Source organism: Aquarana catesbeiana, linkage group LG05 (assembly GCF_042186555.1).
Source record: "Aquarana catesbeiana isolate 2022-GZ linkage group LG05, ASM4218655v1, whole genome shotgun sequence".
Lineage (NCBI taxonomy): Eukaryota > Metazoa > Chordata > Amphibia > Anura > Ranidae > Aquarana > Aquarana catesbeiana.
The window spans coordinates 531,693,101-531,714,880 of NC_133328.1; the positions used below are offsets into that span (position 1 = coordinate 531,693,101).

The 21,780-nt window shown below is 41.5% G+C and overlaps 1 protein-coding gene across 8 annotated transcripts in view; it reads left to right on the top strand.

The window, feature by feature from the left end:
* The window catches only part of CSPP1 (centrosome and spindle pole associated protein 1), a 129,747-nt gene extending 115,287 nt beyond the window's left edge, over nucleotides 1-14,460 (top strand). For 4 of the 8 annotated variants that reach the window (XM_073631765.1, XM_073631769.1, XM_073631770.1 and 1 more), the window contains 4 exons: nucleotides 3,163-3,226; nucleotides 12,101-12,210; nucleotides 12,326-12,479; nucleotides 13,442-14,460. In XM_073631765.1, coding sequence (XP_073487866.1) covers nucleotides 3,163-3,226; nucleotides 12,101-12,210; nucleotides 12,326-12,479; nucleotides 13,442-13,668 — 555 coding nt within the window. In that variant the 3' untranslated portion in view covers nucleotides 13,669-14,460. The remainder of the gene's footprint in view (nucleotides 1-3,162; nucleotides 3,227-12,100; nucleotides 12,211-12,325; nucleotides 12,480-13,441) is intronic. The other 4 variants (XM_073631766.1, XM_073631771.1, XM_073631767.1 and 1 more) reach the window with 2 other exon arrangements.
* The last annotated feature ends 7,320 nt before the right edge of the window (nucleotides 14,461-21,780 follow it).

Here is a 21,780-nt window from a genome sequence, read left to right on the forward strand (position 1 = left end):
TCCAGCAGGAGCCCGGGAGGAAGGACATCTCCCATGCTGTTATGATAAGGTCAGTACATTTGTTAGGGGGATGTTGTGTAATTATTGTGCTAGGGGACAGACTGCTGCTTCCCCCATGTAATGTGCTCTCTTGTGCCCAGTGCCCACCATGTCATGTGCATTGCAGTGCCCCCCATGTAATGTGCTGTGCCCACCATGTCATGTGCCTTGCAGTGCCCCCATGTAATGTGCTGTGCCCACCATGTCATGTCATGTGCCTTGCAGTGCCCCCCATGTAATGTGCAGTGCCCCCATGTAATGTGAAGTGCCCACCATGTCATGTCATGTGCCTTGCAGTGCCCCCCATGTAATGTGCAGTGCCCCCATGTAATGTGAAGTGCCCACCATGTCATGTCATGTGCCTTGCAGTGCCCCCCATGTAATGTGCTGTGCCCACCATGTCCTGTCATGTGCATTGCAGTGTCCCTATGTAATGTGCTGTGCCCACCATGTCATGTGCATTGCAGTGCCCCCCATGTAATGTGCTGTGCCCACCATGTCCTGTCATGTGCATTGCAGTGCCCCTATGTAATGTGCTGTGCCCACTATGTAATGTGCTGTGCCCACTATGTAATGTGCTGTGCCCACCATGTCATGTGCCTTGCAGTGCCCCCCATGTAATGTGCTGTGCCCACCATGTCCTGTCATGTGCATTGCAGTGCCCCTATGTAATGTGCTGTGCCCACTATGTAATGTGCTGTGCCCACTATGTAATGTGCTGTGCCCACCATGTCATGTGCCTTGCAGTGCCCCCCATGTAATGTGCTGTGTCCAGTATGTCATTTGCTGTACGTTGCAGTGCCCACCATGTAATGCGCTGTGCTGAACAATGTCATGTGCCTTGCAGTGCCCACCATGTCATGTGCAGTTCCTAACATGTAATGTGCAGTTGCATTTCCCACCATGAAACGTGCTATGCCATGCAGTGCCCACCATGTAATGTGTTGTGCCCACCATGTAATGTTATGTGCCATTCAGTGCCCACCATGTAATGCGCTGTGCCCACCACGTCATGTGCTGTGCCATGCAGTGCCCACCATGTAATGCGCTGTACCCACCATGTAATGTGCTGTGCCCGCCATTAAATGTGCTGTATCCATGTATCCACCATGTAATGTGTTGTGCCAACCATGTGATGTACTGTGCTATAACCCCCCCTCCTGTGTAATGTACTATGCTGTGCCCCCCACAGACTCACCCACTCACTCCCACCCCCCTCTCTCTCTCATCCCCTCTCTTTCACCCTGTTCTCTCTCTCACCCCCTTCACCCCCTACCACCCTCTCTCTCTTTCACCCTCTCTCTATTCCCCTTTTTCTTTCTCTCTCTCTCTCTCTCTCTCTCTCTCTCTCTCTCTCTCTCTCTCTCTCTCCCCCTCTCTCTCTCTCTCCCCCCTCTCTCTCTTTAATTTAAATTTCACAAAAAATTGTTTGCGTTTTCATTTTATTTATTTTCATAAAAAGGCCCACCAACATCCTTAGCACCAGGCCCATGATGCTCTTAATCTGGGCCTGAGTATAGTGGTTAGTGTAGTATAGTATAGTGGTTAGCATAGTGGTCAGTATAGTGTAGTTTAGTATGGAGGTCAGTGTAGTGTAGTGGACAGTGTAGTGTAGTGGACAGTGTAGTATGGTGGTCAGTATAGTGTAGTGTAGTGGACAGTGTAGTATGGTGGTCAGTGTAGTATAGTGGTTAGTATAGTGGACAGTGTAGTGGTTAGTGTAGTGGACAGTGTAGTATAGTGGACAGTGTAGTATGGTGGTCAGTGTAGTATAGTGGTCAGTGTAGTATAGTGGACAGTGTAGTATGGTGGTCAGTGTAGTGTAGTGTAGTATGGTGGACAGTGTAGTATGGTGGACAGTGTAGTGGACAGTGTAGTATGGTGGTCAGTGTAGTGTAGTGGTTAGTGTAGTGGTCAGTGTAGTATGGTGGTCAGTATAGTGTAGTATAGTGGACAGTGTAGTATGGTGGTCAGTATAGTGTAGTATAGTGGACAGTGTAGTGGTTAGTGTAGTGGACAGTATAGTATGGTGGTCAGTGTAGTGTAGTATGGTGGACAGTGTAGTATGGTGGACAGTGTAGTATAGTGGACAGTGTAGTATAGTGGTCAGTGTAGTGGTTAGTGTAGTTGACAGTGTAGTATGGTGGACAGTGTAGTATGGTGGACAGTATAGTGTAGTGTGGTGGTCAGTGTAGTGTAGTGGTCAGTGTAGTATGGTGGACAGTGTAGTATAGTGGTCAGTATAGTGTAGTATGGTGGACAGTGTAGTATGGTGGTCAGTATAGTGGACAGTGTAGTATGGTGGTCAGTATAGTGGACAGTGTAGTATGGTGGTCAGTATAGTGTAGTATAGTGGACAGTGTAGTATGGTGGTCAGTATAGTGTAGTATAGTGGACAGTGTAGTATGGTGGTCAAGTGTAGTGTAGTATAGTGGACAGTGTAATGTAGTATGGTGGACAGTGTAGTATGATGGTCAGTATAATGTAGTATAGTGGACAGTGTAGTATAGTGGTCAGTGTAGTATGGTGGTCAGTATAGTGGACAGTGTAGTATGGTGGTCAAGTGTAGTGTAGTATAGTGGACAGTGTAGTGTAGTGTAGTATGGTGGTCAGTGTAGTGGTCAGTATAGTATTGTGGTCAGTATAGTGGTCAGTGTAATATAGTGGTCAGTGTAGTGGACAATGTAGTGTAGTGGTCAGTATAGGAATCAGGTAGGTCAGTACTATTGTATTTGAAGGGACTCAGGGATAGCTAAAAGTCCGCAGGTTGGGGGGGCGCAAATTACTTGCCTTGCCCCGGGTGCTGACAACCTACGCTACGCCACTGCCTGCAAGCAGCATCTTTGGGGTGGTGTGGAAGTGATGTATACACCGCTCTCAACCCCTTTTTTAACCCCTTCTTGGGGCTTAAAAGCGCCCCACTACCACCCGAAAAGTGGTAAAGCTCAGCTAAAATGAAAAATGGTTCTATAACGCTAACGCGGGCACTGCCCCAATGTGAAAGTAGCCTTATAAGGATTTTGAGCTTTACTTTTTTTGAACACACTGCTATTATTTTTAACACAACTTTATATGGAACATGTTTACAGATTAACTTATTTTGTTCTTTTTTTCCTATTAAAGCTTAAAGATCCAGCAAAAGACCTGCTGAAAACCTCATTGCTGGAGTCAGAGAGTGCATTTATAGGTAATGTTTTGCCCTGTCATCATCAGATATAGATAATCTGAAAACATTCAGATTATCTACAGTGCCTTGAAAAAGTATTCACACCCCTTTAAAATTTTCCACATTTTGTCATGTTACAACCAAAAACATAAATGTATTTTATTGGAATTTTATGTGGTAGACCAACACAAAGTGGCACTTAATTGTGAAGTGGAAGGAAAAATAATAAATGGGTTTCAACATTTTTTACAACTAAAAGTCAGTAGTTTTTTTAATTGGACCATATATTTTTTTTTCACATTTAAGACATAAAATAACAGACATAGCACAATAAACACATCACATAAACCTAAAAAAAACACCACCGGCTTATTTACAAAAAAGATATCTATATTTCGGATTTGCCTTTTACGCTAACTGGGTCATAGACTCTATCCATTGTGCCCAGATGGCATTGAACTTACTTATTGAGTTTCTTAAAAAGTGTGTATATTTTTCAAAAGAGATATTATGCCTGTTAAGATCAAAAGTACAATCGGACAAAGTGGGAGGATAGGGAGAGGTCCACGTAAGTGCAATTTGTCTGTGGGCCACAAAAAGAGCACTAGAGAGTGAAATTTTTGCCCATTCTTCTTTGCAAAATAGTGAAACAGAGGGATTGTATCGCTCCAGGCAAATCATCAGGTCTCCACTGCTATAAAGCAAGCCAGGTGCCAGCCTTGGTCCAGAGCCAAAAGATGCAGAATGATGAAGAAAAGGGTGGCGGCACTTCCAACATAAAATGAATATTTTACTGAAATTCCATTAAAAACGAGGACATGACATGCAGCCAGCTCAAAAAGTTTCTTTTTGAGCTGGCTGCAAGTCATGTCATGTCCTCGTTTTTAATGGAATTTCAATAAAATAATCATTTTATGCTGGAAGTGCCGCCACCCTTTTATTCATCATTCTTTGCAAAATAGCTCAAGCAGTTTTCAAGTCTTGCCACGGATTCTCAATTGGATTTAGGTCTGGACTTTGACTGGACCATTCTAACACATGAATATGCTTTGATCTAAACCATTCCATTGTAGCTCTGGCTGTATGTTTAGGGTCGTTGTTCTGCTGGAAGTTGAACTTCTGCCCCAGTCTCAAGGCTTTGTGGATCTCTGCAGCTCCTCCAGAGTTACAATAGGCCTCTTGGCTGTTTCTCTCATTAATACTCTCCTTGCCCGGCCTGTCAGTCTCAGTGGATGGCCATGTCTTGGTAGGTTTGCAGTTGTGCCATACTCTTTCCATTTTCCCAGTCATCTTCCAGGACAGCTTACAGAGAAAGAGGCTCCTCCCACCTAGCGCAGGAAACATATGATCCACATTGTAAAAGACCGCCCTATAGGACATGGCCCCTCGGTATTATGTAGATAAAGGTAGGAGTGCAGCACTGGATAAAATACTACAAGTGAGTATGATGTGTATGTTGACAATGTATACAATATATTTCCAATATATCAATAGTGATCAAAATCAGGTGCAAATGAAAACATCCAATAAAAAAGAGTCCATGTGTGATTACTCCATTAGTAGTGAACATGCATATAAAACACAAAAAAAATTTTTGTGACAAAAAAACAGTTCATAAGTGAAAGTATCCAAATGGAAGATTTCCAATGCGAGACCCTGGGTCTATGTTTTCCATTACTTGTGCTGCCCGTCACCTTTCAATAAACAATGGAGGCTTACCAGAAAGCCTGCGATTGTCCTTACTCAGGGGGGTCAAAACAGGCTTAGTAGCACCACAGGAACACTGCTAAGATCTCATAGACTTCCTTCACAGGTGACCGGTCGGCATCAATGAAGAGCACCTTCAATGGCACGTTCCCAGGAGACAATCGCTTGTAATTTTCAGCTTGTTCACTTTTGCAATGAAGATCCTCTGTCTTGTAATTCCTCCAGCATTCCTGTCTCATCTTCAGAGGACTTGAAAAACATAAGATGCATTCTACTGGGGATTTATTGAGATAAGTTAAATATGTGGAATAATATTCCTAGTTGCAACGAGTGTTCCTAGTTGCAGCTGCATACCTCTTTCTTGAATAATTCAGTTTTCAGGATAAAGCATTCCTTAGATGTGGTAGCAATGGATTTTTCAGGTTAGGTACATTTTTAGCAGGTACAGAAAATACGTGTTCATCTCATCAGAAATGCAGTGTCCTTGTCATTTTCTGTGAGCCGGCAAATCAGCAGCACTTCCTCTTTGCTCAACAAAGTGGTTTTCTATCCCCAAAAAGCAGCAACAAAAAAGGAATTTTCATCCCTTTCAAGGTACAAGTGGCAGCAGAGGTGATAGACGTCAGCAGAGCAAAAATTATGCAAACAGGCAGCAAAAGCCTCTACTTCCAATTCAACTCTCTGCCGTTCGGCCTAGCGTCAGCGCCGCACATTTTTACGAAAGTGCTGGCGGAAGCGCTGCAAATTCTGAGGGCGGAGGGGATTCAAATAATCCCTTACTTAGACGACCTACTGATATTTGCTGATTCCACAAAAGAAGTGGAACAGAACATAAACAGGACCATTGTAAACCTCCAGCAGCTGGGCTGGCTGGTGAATTGGGAAAAGTCACAGCTAGTCCCTATCCAAAGAATAACATTCCCTGGGGTACACAATAAATTCAACGTTATCCAAAATCTTTCTGATGGAAGAAAAAATCGCAGCAATAATTACAGAGGCGAGCTACCTCTGCGCAATCTCACAGACCTCAATACAAAACGAGATGAGGATTCTCGTATTGATGATGGCAGCCATCCCAGGGGTTCAGTGGGCCAATTTCACATGAGAGCTCTGCAGTCCTTTACGCTCTCGATCTGGGATGGGAAGAAGGAGTCTCTCCCAAGCCGGGCGAAGATCCATCAGGAAATAAAACTGTCAATCAGGTGGTGGCTAAACGCAGAAAATATTTTGGCTGGTTGTCTTTGGTCGCAACACCTTCCAGTGGCAGTCACTACGAACGCGAGTGACCGAGGATGGGTGGGCCCACACGGACAACCAGATGGTACAAGGGGTCTGGAACAATCAATTAACCCGCCTTTCTTCCAGTGCGAAAGAGCTAAAAGCCGTACAGAATGCCTTAGTGGCTTTCGGCCCTACCCTGATAGGAAAGCACCTACAAGTCTTCGCGGACAATATAACTACCGTGAGCAATATCAACAAACGGGGGTATGAGAGCAGCAGGCCTAATGAGTATAGCGGAAAAGATTCTGGGATGGGCGGAAGTAAATCTTCTATCCCTGTTTTCTGTGCATCTGAAAGGAGAACTAAACTGGCAGACGCCCTAAGTATGGAAACTCTGTTGCAGGCGGAATGGTGTTGAAATCAAACTGTTCGAACTAAACGTGGCGAAATGGGGGATGCCCCAGATAGACCTGTTCGCGATCAGAGTAAACAGGAAAATGGGCTGGTTCTTCTCCCTTCAAAAGGATCAGCTCAGTATGGGCCTAGATGCTCCATCACAACCTTAAGGAACAGACCTAACGTATGCGTTTCCTCCATTTGCGCTCATACAAAAAATGGGCAAAAGTCATTTAAATTGCCCCGTTTTGGCCTTGGAGGGCTTGGTTCCCAGGTCTGTTAAAACTCAGCACTATGGATCCTTGGAGACTCCCCTCCATGCCAGACTTCATTCATCAGGAAACGGTGAATCATCCACAGGTGGACCATCTCTCTCTGACAGCCTGGCTTCTGAAAGGGAGCTTTTAGAGCGGAAGGGGCTGTCAAGAAGAGTAATAGATACTATTCTTAGCAGCACGAAAGCCGCCACCAATACTATATACAACGAGATCTGGAAAAAGTTTGATGTTTGGTATACGATCAACAACAGAATCTCAAGCCCTCTGATTCTGGCACTTCTAGAATTCTTCCAAGCAGGTGCAGACCTAAACCTTTCTGTCAGTACCCTCAAGGTACAAGTATTGGCTCTGTCGAGCTTCCTGAATCGAAGGCTAGTAGAAGAACCCCCAATTAAAAGGATTCTCACAGCCATAAGTCGAAGAAGGCCTCCCAAATCTAGTAGGTTCCCCTCTTGGGACTTATCCACGGTACTAGAGAGTCTTTGCAGGGAGCCATTCGAACCACTGAAAGACTGCTCCATAAAACTTTTGTCCCTAAACACTGTCCTTTTAGTGGCACTTGTCTCCGCTAGGAGGGTCAAAGAAATTCAAGCCCTCTTAATGGCGGAACCATTTTGCATAATATCTCAGGACAAGATTATCCTTTTTCTTGATCCTACTTTCCTGCCCAAAGGAGCTTCCACCATTTGGAAGAAATAGTAATCCCGACTTTTTGTGGTAATCCTAAAAATAAGGAGGCCAAGTTTAATAATATAGATTTGAGAAGATGCGTGATTGCGTACAGTATCTCACAAAAGTGAGTACATCCCTCACATTTTTGTAAATATTTTATTATATATTTTCATGTGACAACACTGAAGAAATGACACTTTGCTACAATGTCAAGTAGTGAGTGTACAGCTTGTATAACAGTGTAAATTTGCTGTCCCCTCAAAATAACTCAACACACAGTCATTAATGTCTACACCGCTGGCAACAAAATTGAGTACGCCCCTAAGTGAAAATGTCCAAATTGGGCCCAAAGTGTCAATATTTTGTGTGACCACCATTATTTTCCAGCACTGCCTTAACCCTCTTGGGCATGGAGTTCACCAGAGCTTCACAGGTTGCCACTGGAGTCCTCTTCCACTCCTCCATGACGTCATGAAGCTGGTGGATGTTAGAGACCTTGCGCTCCTCCACCTTCCGTTTTGAGGATGCCCCACATATGCTTAATAGGGTTTAGGTCTTGAGACATGCTTGGCCAGTCCATCACCTTTACTGTCAGCTTCTTTAGCAAGGCAGTGGTTGTCTTGGAGGTGTGTTTGGGGTCGTTGTCATGTTGAAATACTGCCCTGCGGCCCAGTCTCCGAAGGGAGAGGATCATGATCTGCTTCAGTATGTCACAGTCCATGTTGGCATTGATAGTTCCCTCAATGAACTGTAGCTCCCCAGTGCCGGCAGCACTCAAGCAGCTCCAGACCATGACACTCCCACCACCATGCTTTACTGTGGGCAAGACACACTTGTCTTTGTACTTCTCACCTGATTGCCGCCACACAAGCTTGACACCATCTGAACCAAATAAGTTTATCTTGGTCTCATCAGACCACAGGACATGGTTCCAGTGATCCATGTTCTTAGTCGGTTTGTCTTCAGCAAACATTTTGCGTGCTTTCTTGTGTATCATCTTTAGAATACTCTTCCTTCTGGGACAACAGCCATGCAGACCAATATGATGCAGTATGTGGCGTATGGTCTGAGCACAGACAGGCTGACCCCCCACCCCTTCAACCTCTGCAGCAATGCTGGCAGCACTCATATTGTATATACTCTGTTTCCCAAAGACAACCTCTGGGTATGACGCTAAGCTTGTGCAGTCAGCGTCTTTGGTCGATCATGGCGAGGCCTGTTCTGAGTGGAACCTGTCCTGTTAAACCGCTGTATGGCCTTGGCCACTGTGCTGCAGCTCAGTTTCAGGGTATTGGCAATCTTCTTATAGCCTAGGCCATCTTTATGTAGAGCAACAATTTTTTTTTCCAGATCCCCAGAGTTCTTTGCCATGAGATGCCATGTTGAACGTCCAGTGACCAGTATGAGAGAATGAGATTGATAACCCCAAATTAACACGCCTGCTCCCCATTCACACTTGAGACCTTGTAATACTAACGAGTCACATGATACCAGCGAGGGAAAATGGCTAATTGGATGATTTCACTTAGGGGTGTACTTACTTTTGTTGCCAGCGGTTTAGACATTAATGACTGTGTGTTGAGTTATTTTGAGGGGACAGCAAATTGACACTGTTATACAAGCTGTACACTCACTACTTTACGTTGTAGCAAAGTGTCATTTCTTCAGTGTTGTCACATGAAAAGGTATAATAAAATATTTACAAAAATGTGAGGGGTGTACTCACTTTTGTGAGATATTGTATATCGAGTGCACCAAAGAGTGGAGATCATCCACGAGTCTGTTCGTTCTGTTCGCCGGTCCCAACAAAGGTAAAAGGGCATCAAAAACTACTAACGGCAGGTGGATGAAGTCGGCAATCATAGAAGCATACAAGACAGCATCTCTACCACCACCAACAGGAGTCAACGCTCATTCCACAAGAGCAGTATCTACATCTTGGGCTGAAAGGGCCGGAGCTTCGCCCCTCCAGATTTGCAAAGCGGCAACCTGATCCAGCTTTTATACGTTTTGTACAGCACTATATGCTGGATGTGCTTGCAAATCAGTCCTTTGGCAGGAAAGTGCTGCAGGATGTGGTCCCGCCTGATCAAGTAGTTCTATTTTGTCCTCTCTGTAAGCCGTCCTGGAAGATGACTGGGGAAAAACAGGGTTATTACCTGTTAACGCTCTTTTCCAGGAATATTCCAGGATGGTGTCAGTTCCCCCCCTTGTTTAATAAGAATAATTGTGTAAAGCTAAGTTGGTTGCACCAATGGAAGGGTTTATTAGTTTATCTGTGCCTTCGGTTATTGGTTAATATTGAGGGGCCATGACCTATGGGCATTCTTTTATAATGTGAATCATGTGTTTCCTGTGCTAGGTGGGAGGAGCCTCTCTCTCTCTCACACTCTCTCTCTCTCTCTCTCTCTCTCTCTCTCTCTCTCTCTAAGCCGTCCTGGAAGATTCCTGGAAAAAGAGCGTTAACAGGTAATAACCCGTTTTTTTTTCAGGTGATGGATTGAACAGTGCTCAGTGAGATGTTCAAAACTTGGGATATTTTTAACCCTGCTTTAAACTTCTTCACAACTTTATCCTTGACCTGTCTGGTGTGTTCCTTGGCCTTCATGGTGCTGTTTGTTAACTAAGATTCTCTAATAAAGCTGAGGGCTTCAAAGAACCGCTGTGTTAATACTGAGATTAAATTACACACAGGTGGAAGCCATTTACTAATTAGGTGACTTCTGAAGGCAATTGGTTCCACTAGATTTTAGTTAGGGGTATCAGAGTAAAGGTGGCTGAATACAAATGTACGCCACACTTTTCATATATTTATATGTAAAAAATTTAGAAAACCATTTATCATCTTCCTTACACTTCACAATTATGTGTCACTTTGTGTTGGTCTATCACATAAAATCCCAATAAAATACTTTTACATTTTTGGTTTTAACATGACAAAATTTGGATAATTTCAAGGGGTATGAATACTTTTTTCAAGCCACTGTATACAGATAGCAATCCTACTGTGTGACTCTAGAATCGGCTGCCCCCAAATATTGGAGAATTGCCCTTTTTCTCTTGCAGGCTTGTTTCTAATTAAAATACCTGCTGTAAATGCAAAATGTTGGCGTGTAAACAGTAAAGATTATAAAGATAACTAACCCACAAAGAATTATAAAAGCTTTCTATAAATTTACTATCAAGTACACTATACTGTGTGTGTTAGAGCAAATGTCACCTATAGCTTTGAGAAAGCAGTGGTATATTTTTATTAAATGTACGTTTCACTCTCTCTATTCATCTAGAGATTTCACTGTGGATGGAGCTAAAGAACTAACTTAGAAACTGTTGCAGCCCAGCATTATATTACTACCTGTGTATTGGGCTTAGCAGGGGCAGTCTGCAGGCTCATGGACATCTAGAACTAATGAATATCATTAGTGCTAGTGGTTTAACCATAGTTCAAAGAAGATTGTAAATTAGCTTTAAGAATTAACCAATAATTCATTTTCAATGTTTTCTCTGTTTTTCTTTGCTAATATACAAAGTTATGATATGGTGCGAGGCTCCTAAGCTCAGCCAGAACCTTATTGGCCATAGACCATCTTGTCTTTTCCAGAAAAACAAGCAATATGAGGTCTGACTGTCCCCAAACAGATTATGCTCCACTGCAGTCTTTTTATGATATGCTTGATGGATAAGTTCAGTGTGTGTGCAGCAAAATTAAAAAGTAATGATCAGCTGTTAGTTGACAGTTTCCATCAATTTAGCGCTCATTTCTGCAGTGAACACTCAGGTTGTTTACATTTTTTTCTTGTTGCTCATCACAGTTCTCCTAGACATGGCCAGTGATAAAGTGAGTAGCGTATGCAAAGATGATTGTAGATCCAGCACCTTGTCACATGACAAGAGCTGCTGCTCTTGTCACATCTGTCATACACTCCAGTCATCTGCTAGGCCTCATCAGTCTTCTGATTCCCTGGACCTCATACTGGTCACATGCCTGGGCTGTGGACCTATACAGGCATCACCGTTTTTTTAATCAAAATTAAGCTATGTCATCCCTAAAAGAAGCACATTCTTCGTTATATCATACTGTAATGAAGTTTTAAAGTACCTCTTCTAAAGCGGACCTTCATACATTTTTTCAGCTTTCCATCTATTAAATCTTCTGCCCTTGTTGTTTTAACTTTGGATAGTAAAACATTTTTTTCTGCCAGTAAATACCTTATACAGCCCACTTCCTGTTTCTTGTCTGGTAAAAAGCCCAGGCATATGACATCATGCACAGATCTCTCTCTCTCACTCTGGTGAGAGTTTGCCAGGGAAGGGGAAATGAGTCATAAGAGGGCCAATGAGAGCTGCAGAGCTAGAGGTGTGCCTCTGTATGTCTGTGTAAATAAAGGAAGTGAACAGGCAGCAGCTTCAGCTGCCCACAGTTAAAATGGATGCAGCCAGACTATGTGGAGGGAGATTTCTGCAACATATTTAGCAAGTAAAGAATCACAGTATATATAAAATAATATGCAAAGTGGTTGGAGGGAAGCTTCAATGGCAAAGATGTTTTTATTACAAATTATGTGAGCAGAATGCAGTTCCTCTTTAAGCACACATTTCTGATTGTTTTTTTTTTTTTAAGGGGAGAACGGAGAGCCATACACTGCCTTTCCTGAGCAGTTTCCTGACATGCAGGCATTGTCTACAGCCAGAGAGCGAAGGAGACACCAGCAGCAGACAGTGGACTTTGATGTATGATCATATGTATTGTATCTTTTTAAATCTGGTGGTGCCAGTGTTTCTTATTTTCTCAGTTAGGGCCCCTGCTGTTTTTTCGGGTTATAAACAAACATATCCTTGTCTGCAGAATGAGATCCCTTCTGTGCCGCCACTCCACTTAAACCAGCCAGACACCTTCTCTGTCAACTCCATCTCCAGCTTTAATGTTGAAGAACTGCACAGCAAGAATGAGGAGCGTCTGAGGAGACTGAATAACCTTCGGAAGAGCACAGTGAGCATAGGTGGGCATTGTTTACCATGTCTGAAGGCTGACTTGGTTGTGTTAACTATAGTAATTTAATATTGTGCATGTAGAATTACAAGGAATAATCTGCGTTAGGGCCAACAAGAAATGTTCTTTAGACCAATGGTGGTCAGCTTTCTTGATATGAGGGGCTTGAAGTGTGGCCTTTGGCATCAAAAAAGGGCTGCATATAAATAGAATTCTGTGAATATTCATTATCAGAGACAGCAGACACACAACAGAATATGTTCGGACTATGGGCATAATACTAGAGATGGTCAGCGATTGAGGACATGCTACAGGGGACTGTCAGAAACTGTGAACATGCTATATGAGTCGCTGGAGACTGGGAACCTGCTTTAGGGGGAAGTCATATACTGGAAACATTTTACATGGGGCTGCTAGAAATCACTAAAACAGGGCAATAGGTAAACACAGATTAGTTTGTGCAGAGACCCTGCAAGTGGGACACCACAGCTGTTGACAAAGAGCCTCTCATTTGGCCTTTTTCTATGATTCATTTATGTTCAGAATAACTTTTGGCACTTAAAACACAGAGAATACAAGAGACTGTTTAATGTTTGTTCCTCATTGGCAAAATAACTGCATAGGCCAGTATTGCACATTGAGACAAATAGCTGAATATGTACACTATGTGGGGTAACTTTCTCTTCATTGCACAGCACAGACATGAACACAAAAGTGATAAAGGTGGGACAGATGTGTGAAAATCCAAAAAGTGCAGTGTGGGACAGATCAAGCTTAGATGTTCCCCCGCCAATCACCTTCTGTTAATTGTGTAACTGGCATGATCATTCATGTGATTATAAATTCATTTTATTGTCCTATGTCTTCACAAAGGAAGTTCTGCACTGTAAATCTACTTGTGGACATGTGAAAAGAGGTTCAGAACTAATATATGTATTCCTGAATACTAATGTTATGTTTCTTACTTTTAAGAAGATCCAGATGATATTGGAAATGCAGATGACATCCTTAAACATTACCCTACAAAGCTTAGTGACAGACCACATTCTGTGGATACAGTGGCAACAGAGCCATGGATGCGCCCTGGCACATCAGAGACACTCAAGAGGTTTATGGCTGGCCAGATGAACCAGGAACAAGCAACCAATGAAAATGCCTTAACTTTCAACTGGCAGGGCCTGTCTACTGCTCATGGGTGACTATTGGCAGTCTAAGGGCTGATGTACTAAGCTGAGATTTGAGATAACCTTTACACTTTCTAGGCTAATCTCTAATTTTTTTGGGTCAGTGAAAACAATGCACAATATTTTTTTCTGGGATTTCTCAGATCCAGTCCTTAGCACAGCCCTGTGTGTGTGCCTTTTCGAGATCAAATGTCCATCACTGAAGCACTTTCCTCTTGTTTTTGTTGCCGATGAATGTTACAATTGCAATTGTAGTTAAAGGACAGTCATTTTCTTAAGATAAATTATCAGATATTTTTGTGAAGAAAGTTTTAGAGGGAAAATACTCGAGTAGACAATGAACCTTTTGGTGTTCTTCTATTCCGTCTGATGCTGCTACAAAGCATGTGTACTTTGCTGTCTACCATTATTTACTGGAACTCAGCCCATGAGCTGTTTTACATGACGAAGGAATTGTCTTTCTGTCTATCTAGTCCTGAGATTTGTAGGGATCTGTCACACAGACAGCCAGGTGACCTGACTTTTCTGTACTGCAGGTAAGCCATATAGTCATCCTGTCCACAGTGGTTTCATACTGAGGGGGGCTTAAATCAAATCAAAGTGAGGTACTAATACTACTTGCACATAAATAGTAAAACAAATCTTCAGAGTCAAGTGTAGAATCCAATGAAATGTGATTGAATACAGCGTACTGACAGTCCAAACCACACAAGGAAAACTCAACTTGCATTTAAAAATATATATATATTTTTTTTTAAATACATAACATCATGCATTTTTTTGTATATATATATATATATATATATATATATATATATATATATATATATATATATATATATATATATATATATATATATATATATCTGTCTGAAGTGCAGCTTTAACTATATATATTTAAGTGTTTTAGCAAACATTATGGCAGATGTTTGCCTGCTCCTGATCTGTAGATGCTGAGATAAGTATCCTCAGTGATCAATACTGAAGTAGTGTGGTATCCTTTCACTATGATCAGTATTGTACAAAGAGACCTTGCATCTCCTGCTTCCTTTTACACATTCAGCTTGCAAAGCTGGTCACATACGTTCAGATTTTCCTTAAATGTTATCTATTAAATCAAAATTGTTACCAATAGTACAAGAGTCTACCTGATTGGGTAAAAACTGATTTGTTTTTGTCTCGCACCTGCATGATATACATGCGACTTGTGTGCAGCTTTGTAGAGCACAAACAATCACATTGGTCAAATCCAAAGTCATAACAAAGTCGCACTCATCCAAAGTTGCACTGTAAAGTCGCTATGGAAATCACATGATTTTGAAGCCGCACGAGTGTGAATGGACTTTAAAGGCTGGTATGGAAAATCGTAGCTGTGAAGAGAATTGGTGCTAAAAGGCTCATGTAACTGTTATATTTTGTTTATCACAGCTGTACTCTCCCTTTAAAGTGAACCTGACATGTAAAAAACTAACAACTCAGTCAGTTCTTTTGTAATGGAAGAGTACACTGGATGTTGGGCTCATGATATACATGGTATAGGCATATTTCACAAGCTGAGTTTATGCCACATACCCCATTGCATTGAAGTGGTTGTAAACCCTTACATACAGTATACATTGTAACTGTTTATCTGCAGCCCTCTCTTCTCTTCAGCCTCATGAAGCACACATTTTACACATTTCTGAGCTCTAGAAAGCAGGAGGTGGGGGGTTGATGTCGCACACTCCACAGCATAGAGAGGAGAGTGTAATCTGAGACCTGAGTGGAACGAATGGAACACAAAATCTCTCTGTGTCTCTCTCGAATGGTGTGCTTTGTTCATTTTTCATATCAGAGATTTGCAGCCACTTTAAGCTCCACTCCTTGTCATTCCAATTTATTTTACAACAACCAATTGACAGATAACGTGACCCTTCAAACTCTGTTAAAAAACTAAACACAAATAGAGCTGAAGTTTCATTTTACTTCCATATAAAGTATTGAAAGTCTAAACATAAATTCAGCTATAAAGGTTCAGTCCTACCTGTGCTGAATCTACAATCTAACATAATGGGGATGATCTCATGACAAAAGGAAAGTTGTGCTTTGCTAACAAAGGTAAACACGAGTTGGGTCTAATATACACTATAAAGTACCTAAAATATCAGGTTTCCTAGCCTAATATCCATGATAAAGTATTACTTTTATTTATTTGGTTAAAATGTAGAGTTGCAAAAGAAATAGATCACCAGATGTACTTACCAAAAATATTTTGCCACAATGCTAATCTCTATAATCAAATTTTATTGGAAAATTTAAAAAATATCCAATAAACAAATATCCCAAAAAACATCCCAAATAAATGTTATCCCAATTAAAAGATAGAAAGTATCTGTTCAATCCAAGAACCATCTTAAAGAGCTCTGCTACCTTCACATTGATTATCAGACCTGTCTGTCTGTTACATTGGCATTCAATTGTTCAGCCACTTAACAACAGCTGCACCCTTCACTTTCCCACGCTTGGAGCAGTGTCAGCCGCCGGCATAAATGTCATTATACACAAGGTTTTCATTACTTATTTAAATCATCCACAGTTAGATATATTAATAAATAGCCAGTCAGCCCACCATGGACCATAAGTGGATGTTCTGATGAATTCAGCTCCTGTAATCAAAGAACGCCGGTATAAGTGAATTATAATAGTCTTTTATAACACCACACTTGGAGCCCTACATGACTCTACAAATGTGGCAGTGTTTGTAGCCTAGATTGCATTCGTCTTCTTTCATGTATCGTAACGTAATGTATTCTCAGTTTATGTAGCATTGCTAGTGGTTGTACTTGTAGAAACCTCTGTATTTGCACTGTTATGTTTTGGCTCAGTGGCTGTGTTCATTTATAGGTGTTATACTGCCACCAGAGGTACTTACCTTATATAAGGGAATTTATGCTGTACTGAATCAATCTTCCAACCAGGTGGCACAACAGCTTTAAAAAGGGCTTCTTGCTGCATGAGAATCCATCTGCTAATGGCGTTACCTGCATTGTCAATATATTTTGGTCCCCCTGTCTGTGGTAGGCAGATGTGTTTTCATAGAGAATTACAGACACATACTTTTATACTCTCTGTAATCTTGTAAATCTAGAAATGTTTGCTAAAATCCTTGCAGTATATGATTGGGATGGGGGATGAGATCAGAATTCACGTTTTTAGTTTAAGGCAGGAATGGCTCTTTAACACTTTCCAGACTAACTTTTCTCGGGAGTCTGTCAGTCTGCTTATAACATGCGTATTGCAGATGTAGCCATTTATGATGATGATTCAATATTATTCATATCTCAGAACAGGACGTCGCTGCAGCATTAAATACTGATGGATGCATAGGCTGCATGAGCCATGCTGGTAATTAGAATTCAGTAGTGAATGGATTGCCTCAAGCTGCTCAACTCTGCTTTTCAGCACCCATAGACATAAGAGGATGTCATTCCAATAAACAGGGTGAAACACTAATGCCTGCCAACCAATCAGAATAAGCTCTCACTACTACTACTACATTAGTAAACTAAAGTCTAGTAGCATTTAGCCATGTGCACGCTCAGTTTCAGTAAGTAAACCTGGTTCATATGAACCATTTTAAGGGCTAATCTCAAGACATCGTTCACTGATAAATCTGGTTAATCCGACAAAATATTTTTATACATTCCAGATTTTCTCCAGAGCTGGCTGATCAGAAAGGCAGAAATTGTTTCTATAATGGGTGGGCACCCTCTGTACAAGAAATGGTACATTCTATATCAAGAGCATGGGGGGAAGCACATTGTTCTTTTAGGGAACACATTGCCAGATATGCTAGCTCAGTGTTTGATGGCAATGAACAATATAGGTCTGATGTTGAAGTTGAGTTGGTTTCCCCTCAGCCTCTATTGAACCTGATTAGTTGTTCTTCAGTGACAGTATGATAGCATAATTGATTGTGTTCACTTGCAGCATCAGGTAGTCAATGCTCTTGTCACCATGACATAAATATTCTTTGAGGTCTATGGCTGCTGTTCATAGAGCAGGACTGTAATGTCTGCTATTTCAGGTCTCATATACTTGAATTTTCAATAGATACAAAGCTGTAAGACATGATTTATACATTTAAATGTGTATAAAGTAACATTTCAGAACAGACAGCAGCGTTTGCTGTTATTAGTTTACCCGTGTCTGTTGACTACAACTAGATAACTTATAAGCTAAAAAGTTACGGTAGCTTCATGAATTGATTTAACTGAAAACCGTTTCACAGCTCATTTGCCTTTCTTGTGCACTGAATCTTTTTTTTTTTTTTGTAATATTTCTGTTGACTGGAAGTATATTGTAATGAAGTATGTTTTTTAACTTAATAAAAGTATATTTTTAATGAAATTTTTGTTGCCTTTAAAATGACTACTGTAACAACGTTATGGCCCATTCCCACAGGTACATTGGAGTAACTATCTGTAAAACAGACCTTTAGATGCATGTTCCTGAAATGGAATGGGATGGATGACTGAGTCTGGACGCAGTCATCCTCAGGTAAACGCTACATGTGAATAGCGGCAGCCTCTGTCAGCCTCTCATTAGTTTTATATAGGCTGAGCGTCCGTTGCTATTGCATGCATTGTCATTACACCCACAAGTATAAGCAACTAGAATCCAGAGAATGCAGCTATCTAGCTGTGTGAAGAAAGTATTATGCTGCCATGGGGCAGGAAATGTTTATGATGGTGAGTTAAAGTATAAGTAATACCTCTTGTTGTAAAACAACCCATTCAGTTTAAAATAGAAATAATGGGCAAAAACATGTACAGTATGTGTGTGTGTGTGTATATATATATATATATATATATATATATATATGTATGTATATGTGTATATATATATATATATATATATATATATATATATATATATATATATATATATATATATATATATATATATATATATTTTTTTTTTTTTTTTTTTTCTCACAAAAGTGAGTACATCCCTCACATTTTTGTAAATATTTTATTACACCTTTTCATGTGACAACACTGAAGAAATGACACTTTGCTACAATGTAAAGTAGTGAGTGTACAGCTTGTATAACAGTGTAAATTTGCTGTCCCCTCAAAATAACTCAACACACAGCCATTAATGTCTAAACTGCAGGCAACAAAAGTGAGTAAACCCCTAAGTGAAAATGTCCATATTGAGCCCAATTTGCCATTTTCCCTCCCCGGTGTCATGTGACTTGTTAGTGTTACAAGGTCTCAGGTGTGAATGGGGAGCAGGTGTGGAAAATTTGGTGTTATCTCTCTCACTATCTCATACTGGTCACTGGAAGTTCAACATGGCACCTCATGGCAAAGAACTCGCTGAGGATCAGAAAAAAAGAATTGTTGCTCTACATAAAGATGGCCTAGGCTATAAGAAGATTGCCAAGAGCCTGAAACAAAGCTGCAGCATGGTGGCCAAGACTATACAGCGGTTTAACAGGAGAGGTTCCACTCAGAACAGGCCTCGCTATTGGTCAACCAAAGGAGTTGAGTGCACGTGCTCAGCGTCATATCCAGAGGTTGTCTTTGGGAAATAGACGTATGAATGCTGCCAGCATTGCTGCAGAGGTTGAAGGGGTGGGAGTTAGGCTGTCAGTGCTCAGACCATACGCCGCACACTACATCAATTTGGTCTGCATGGCTGTTGTCCCAGAAGGAAGCCTCTTATAACGATGATGCACAAGAAAGCCCACAAACAGTTTGCTGAAGACAAGCAGACTAAGGACATGGATTACTGGAACCATGTCCTGTGGTCTGATCAGACCAAGATAAACTTATTTGGTTCAGATGGTGTCAAGCGTGTGTGGCAGCAACAAGTGTGTCTTGCCTACAGTCAAGCATGGTGGTGGAAATGTCATGGTCTGGGGCTGCATGAGTGCTTCCAGCACAGGGGAGCTACAGTTTATTGTGGGAACCATGAATGCCAACATGTACTGTGACAAACTGAAGCAGAGCATGATCCCCTCCCTTCGGAGACTGGGCCGCAGGGCAGTATTCCAACATAACAACCCCAAACACACCTCCAAGACAACCACTGCCTTGCTAAAGAAGCTGAGGGTAAAGGTGATTGACTGGCCAAGCATGTCTCCAGACATAAACCCTATTGAGCATCTGTAGGACATCCTCAAACAGAAGGTGGAGGAGCGTAAGGTCTGCAACATTCACCAGCTCCATGATCTCATCATGGAGGAGTGGAAGAGGACTACAGTGGCAACCTGTGAAGCTCTGGTAAACTCTGTGCCCAAGAGGGTTAAGGCAGTGCTGGAAAATAATGGTGGCCACACAAAATATTGACACTTTGGGCCCAATTTGGACATTTTCACGTAGGGGTGTACTCACTTTTGTTGCCAGCAGTTTATAAATACTTTTTTTTATTAGAAGTGATTACATACACTATTCTTAGCTCAGCACAGTTAGAGAACGGATCATGCTGTGCTCTCGTGCCTAGTGTGGTCAGTTTTTGATTGGTAGGAAAGCAGAGGGACTGGCGTGATCACCCAGGATTTCACACAAAGGAAGCAACACAAAAAGAACAGGATTCCTTTTTTATACAAGTAGTACCAGGCATATATGAGGAATATGATGTGTTGGGTTTACATATTCTTTAATCCACACAGAAGGATAATAAGGTATTTTAAAGTGGATGTAAACCTGATTTTTTTTTTTTTTATGTCATAATATAGAGTATAAGATTTCCTATCATTTGAGCCCAGTCTTGCCACAAAGAGTTAATCCAGCTCTGAGCAATCCTCTTTTAGGCTCGATTCACACCTATGCATGTTGCTTTTGAGCGTTTTTTTGAGTTTTTTTTTGTCATGCATGCCACGTTTTTGAGCAGCGTTTTTGTAGCGTTTTTGCCGCTTTTTGTGTTTTGTTTTTTTTTACAGTTTTTTTTTAAGACTGTATACAGTCTAAAAAAAAAAAGCCAAAAACGCATCAAAAACGCTGCAAAAACGGTGCACTTGCGTTTTTGATGCTGGTCCATTGAATTCTATTACATGCAAAACGCTGCATTTTGCATGAAAAAAAGTCCCTGACCCTTTCCAAAAATGCAGAGGTACAAAAATGCATTGATGTGAACATGTTCCATAGGAACCCATGTTAAAAAATTCCCATGCATTTCTGCAAAATGCATCAAAAAACGCGCTAGTGTGAATGGAGCCTTATTGTTCAGTGAGATAAATCTTGACAGAGAAAAACTTTGTCAAATCCTCCCCCTTGCTGTGAGTGACAGGTGATTTACATATCTCGTGCACTAGCCTAAGACATGCATTATTTTTTAATTCCCACCCCCACTCCTTTCTTCAGCAGCTCTGCAAGGATTGGCTGTTCCACACCTCAGCATGATTTGGCTTGCTGAAGTCATGTGGTTACTTTCCTGTCTTTTCACTGGATGTTAGAGATCATAGCAGAAGTTCAGTGTAAGAAATACACAGGAGAAAATGCATATTGACAAGGGGAGTGTAGAGGTGGGCGGGGAGTCTACTGACATCACGACTCCACCCACCGAGCTCCAGACAACAGACCCACCCACACAATCTGCAGTTTTTCGGGTCTCATAACAGACAGAGGGGAGACATTTGACAGGTAAAGATACATGCAGGAGGCATGTATATCCTTATAGATAACCCCATGGCAGTAGTTTAGAAAGGATGACATTGGGTTTACATCCACTTTAAGGAAAACACACTAATGCCCTGTACACATGATCGGACATTCCAACAACAAAATCCATCTGATTTTTTCCGACAGATTTTGGGCCAAACTTGTCTTGCATACACACGGTCGAACAAAGTTGTTGGAAAATCCAATCGTTCTGAACGCGGTGACGTAAAACACGTACGTCAGGACTATAAACGGGGCAGTAGCCAATAGCTTTCGTCTCTTAATTTATTCTGAGCACGCGTGGCACTTTATGCGTTGGATTTGTGTAAACACGATCGGAATTTAAACGATCGGATTTTGTTGTCGGAAAATTTTATATCCTGCTCTCAAACTTTGTGTGTTGGAAATTCCTACGGAAAAAGTCAGATGGAGCCCACACACGATCGGAATTTCCGACAACACAATCCGATCGCACTTT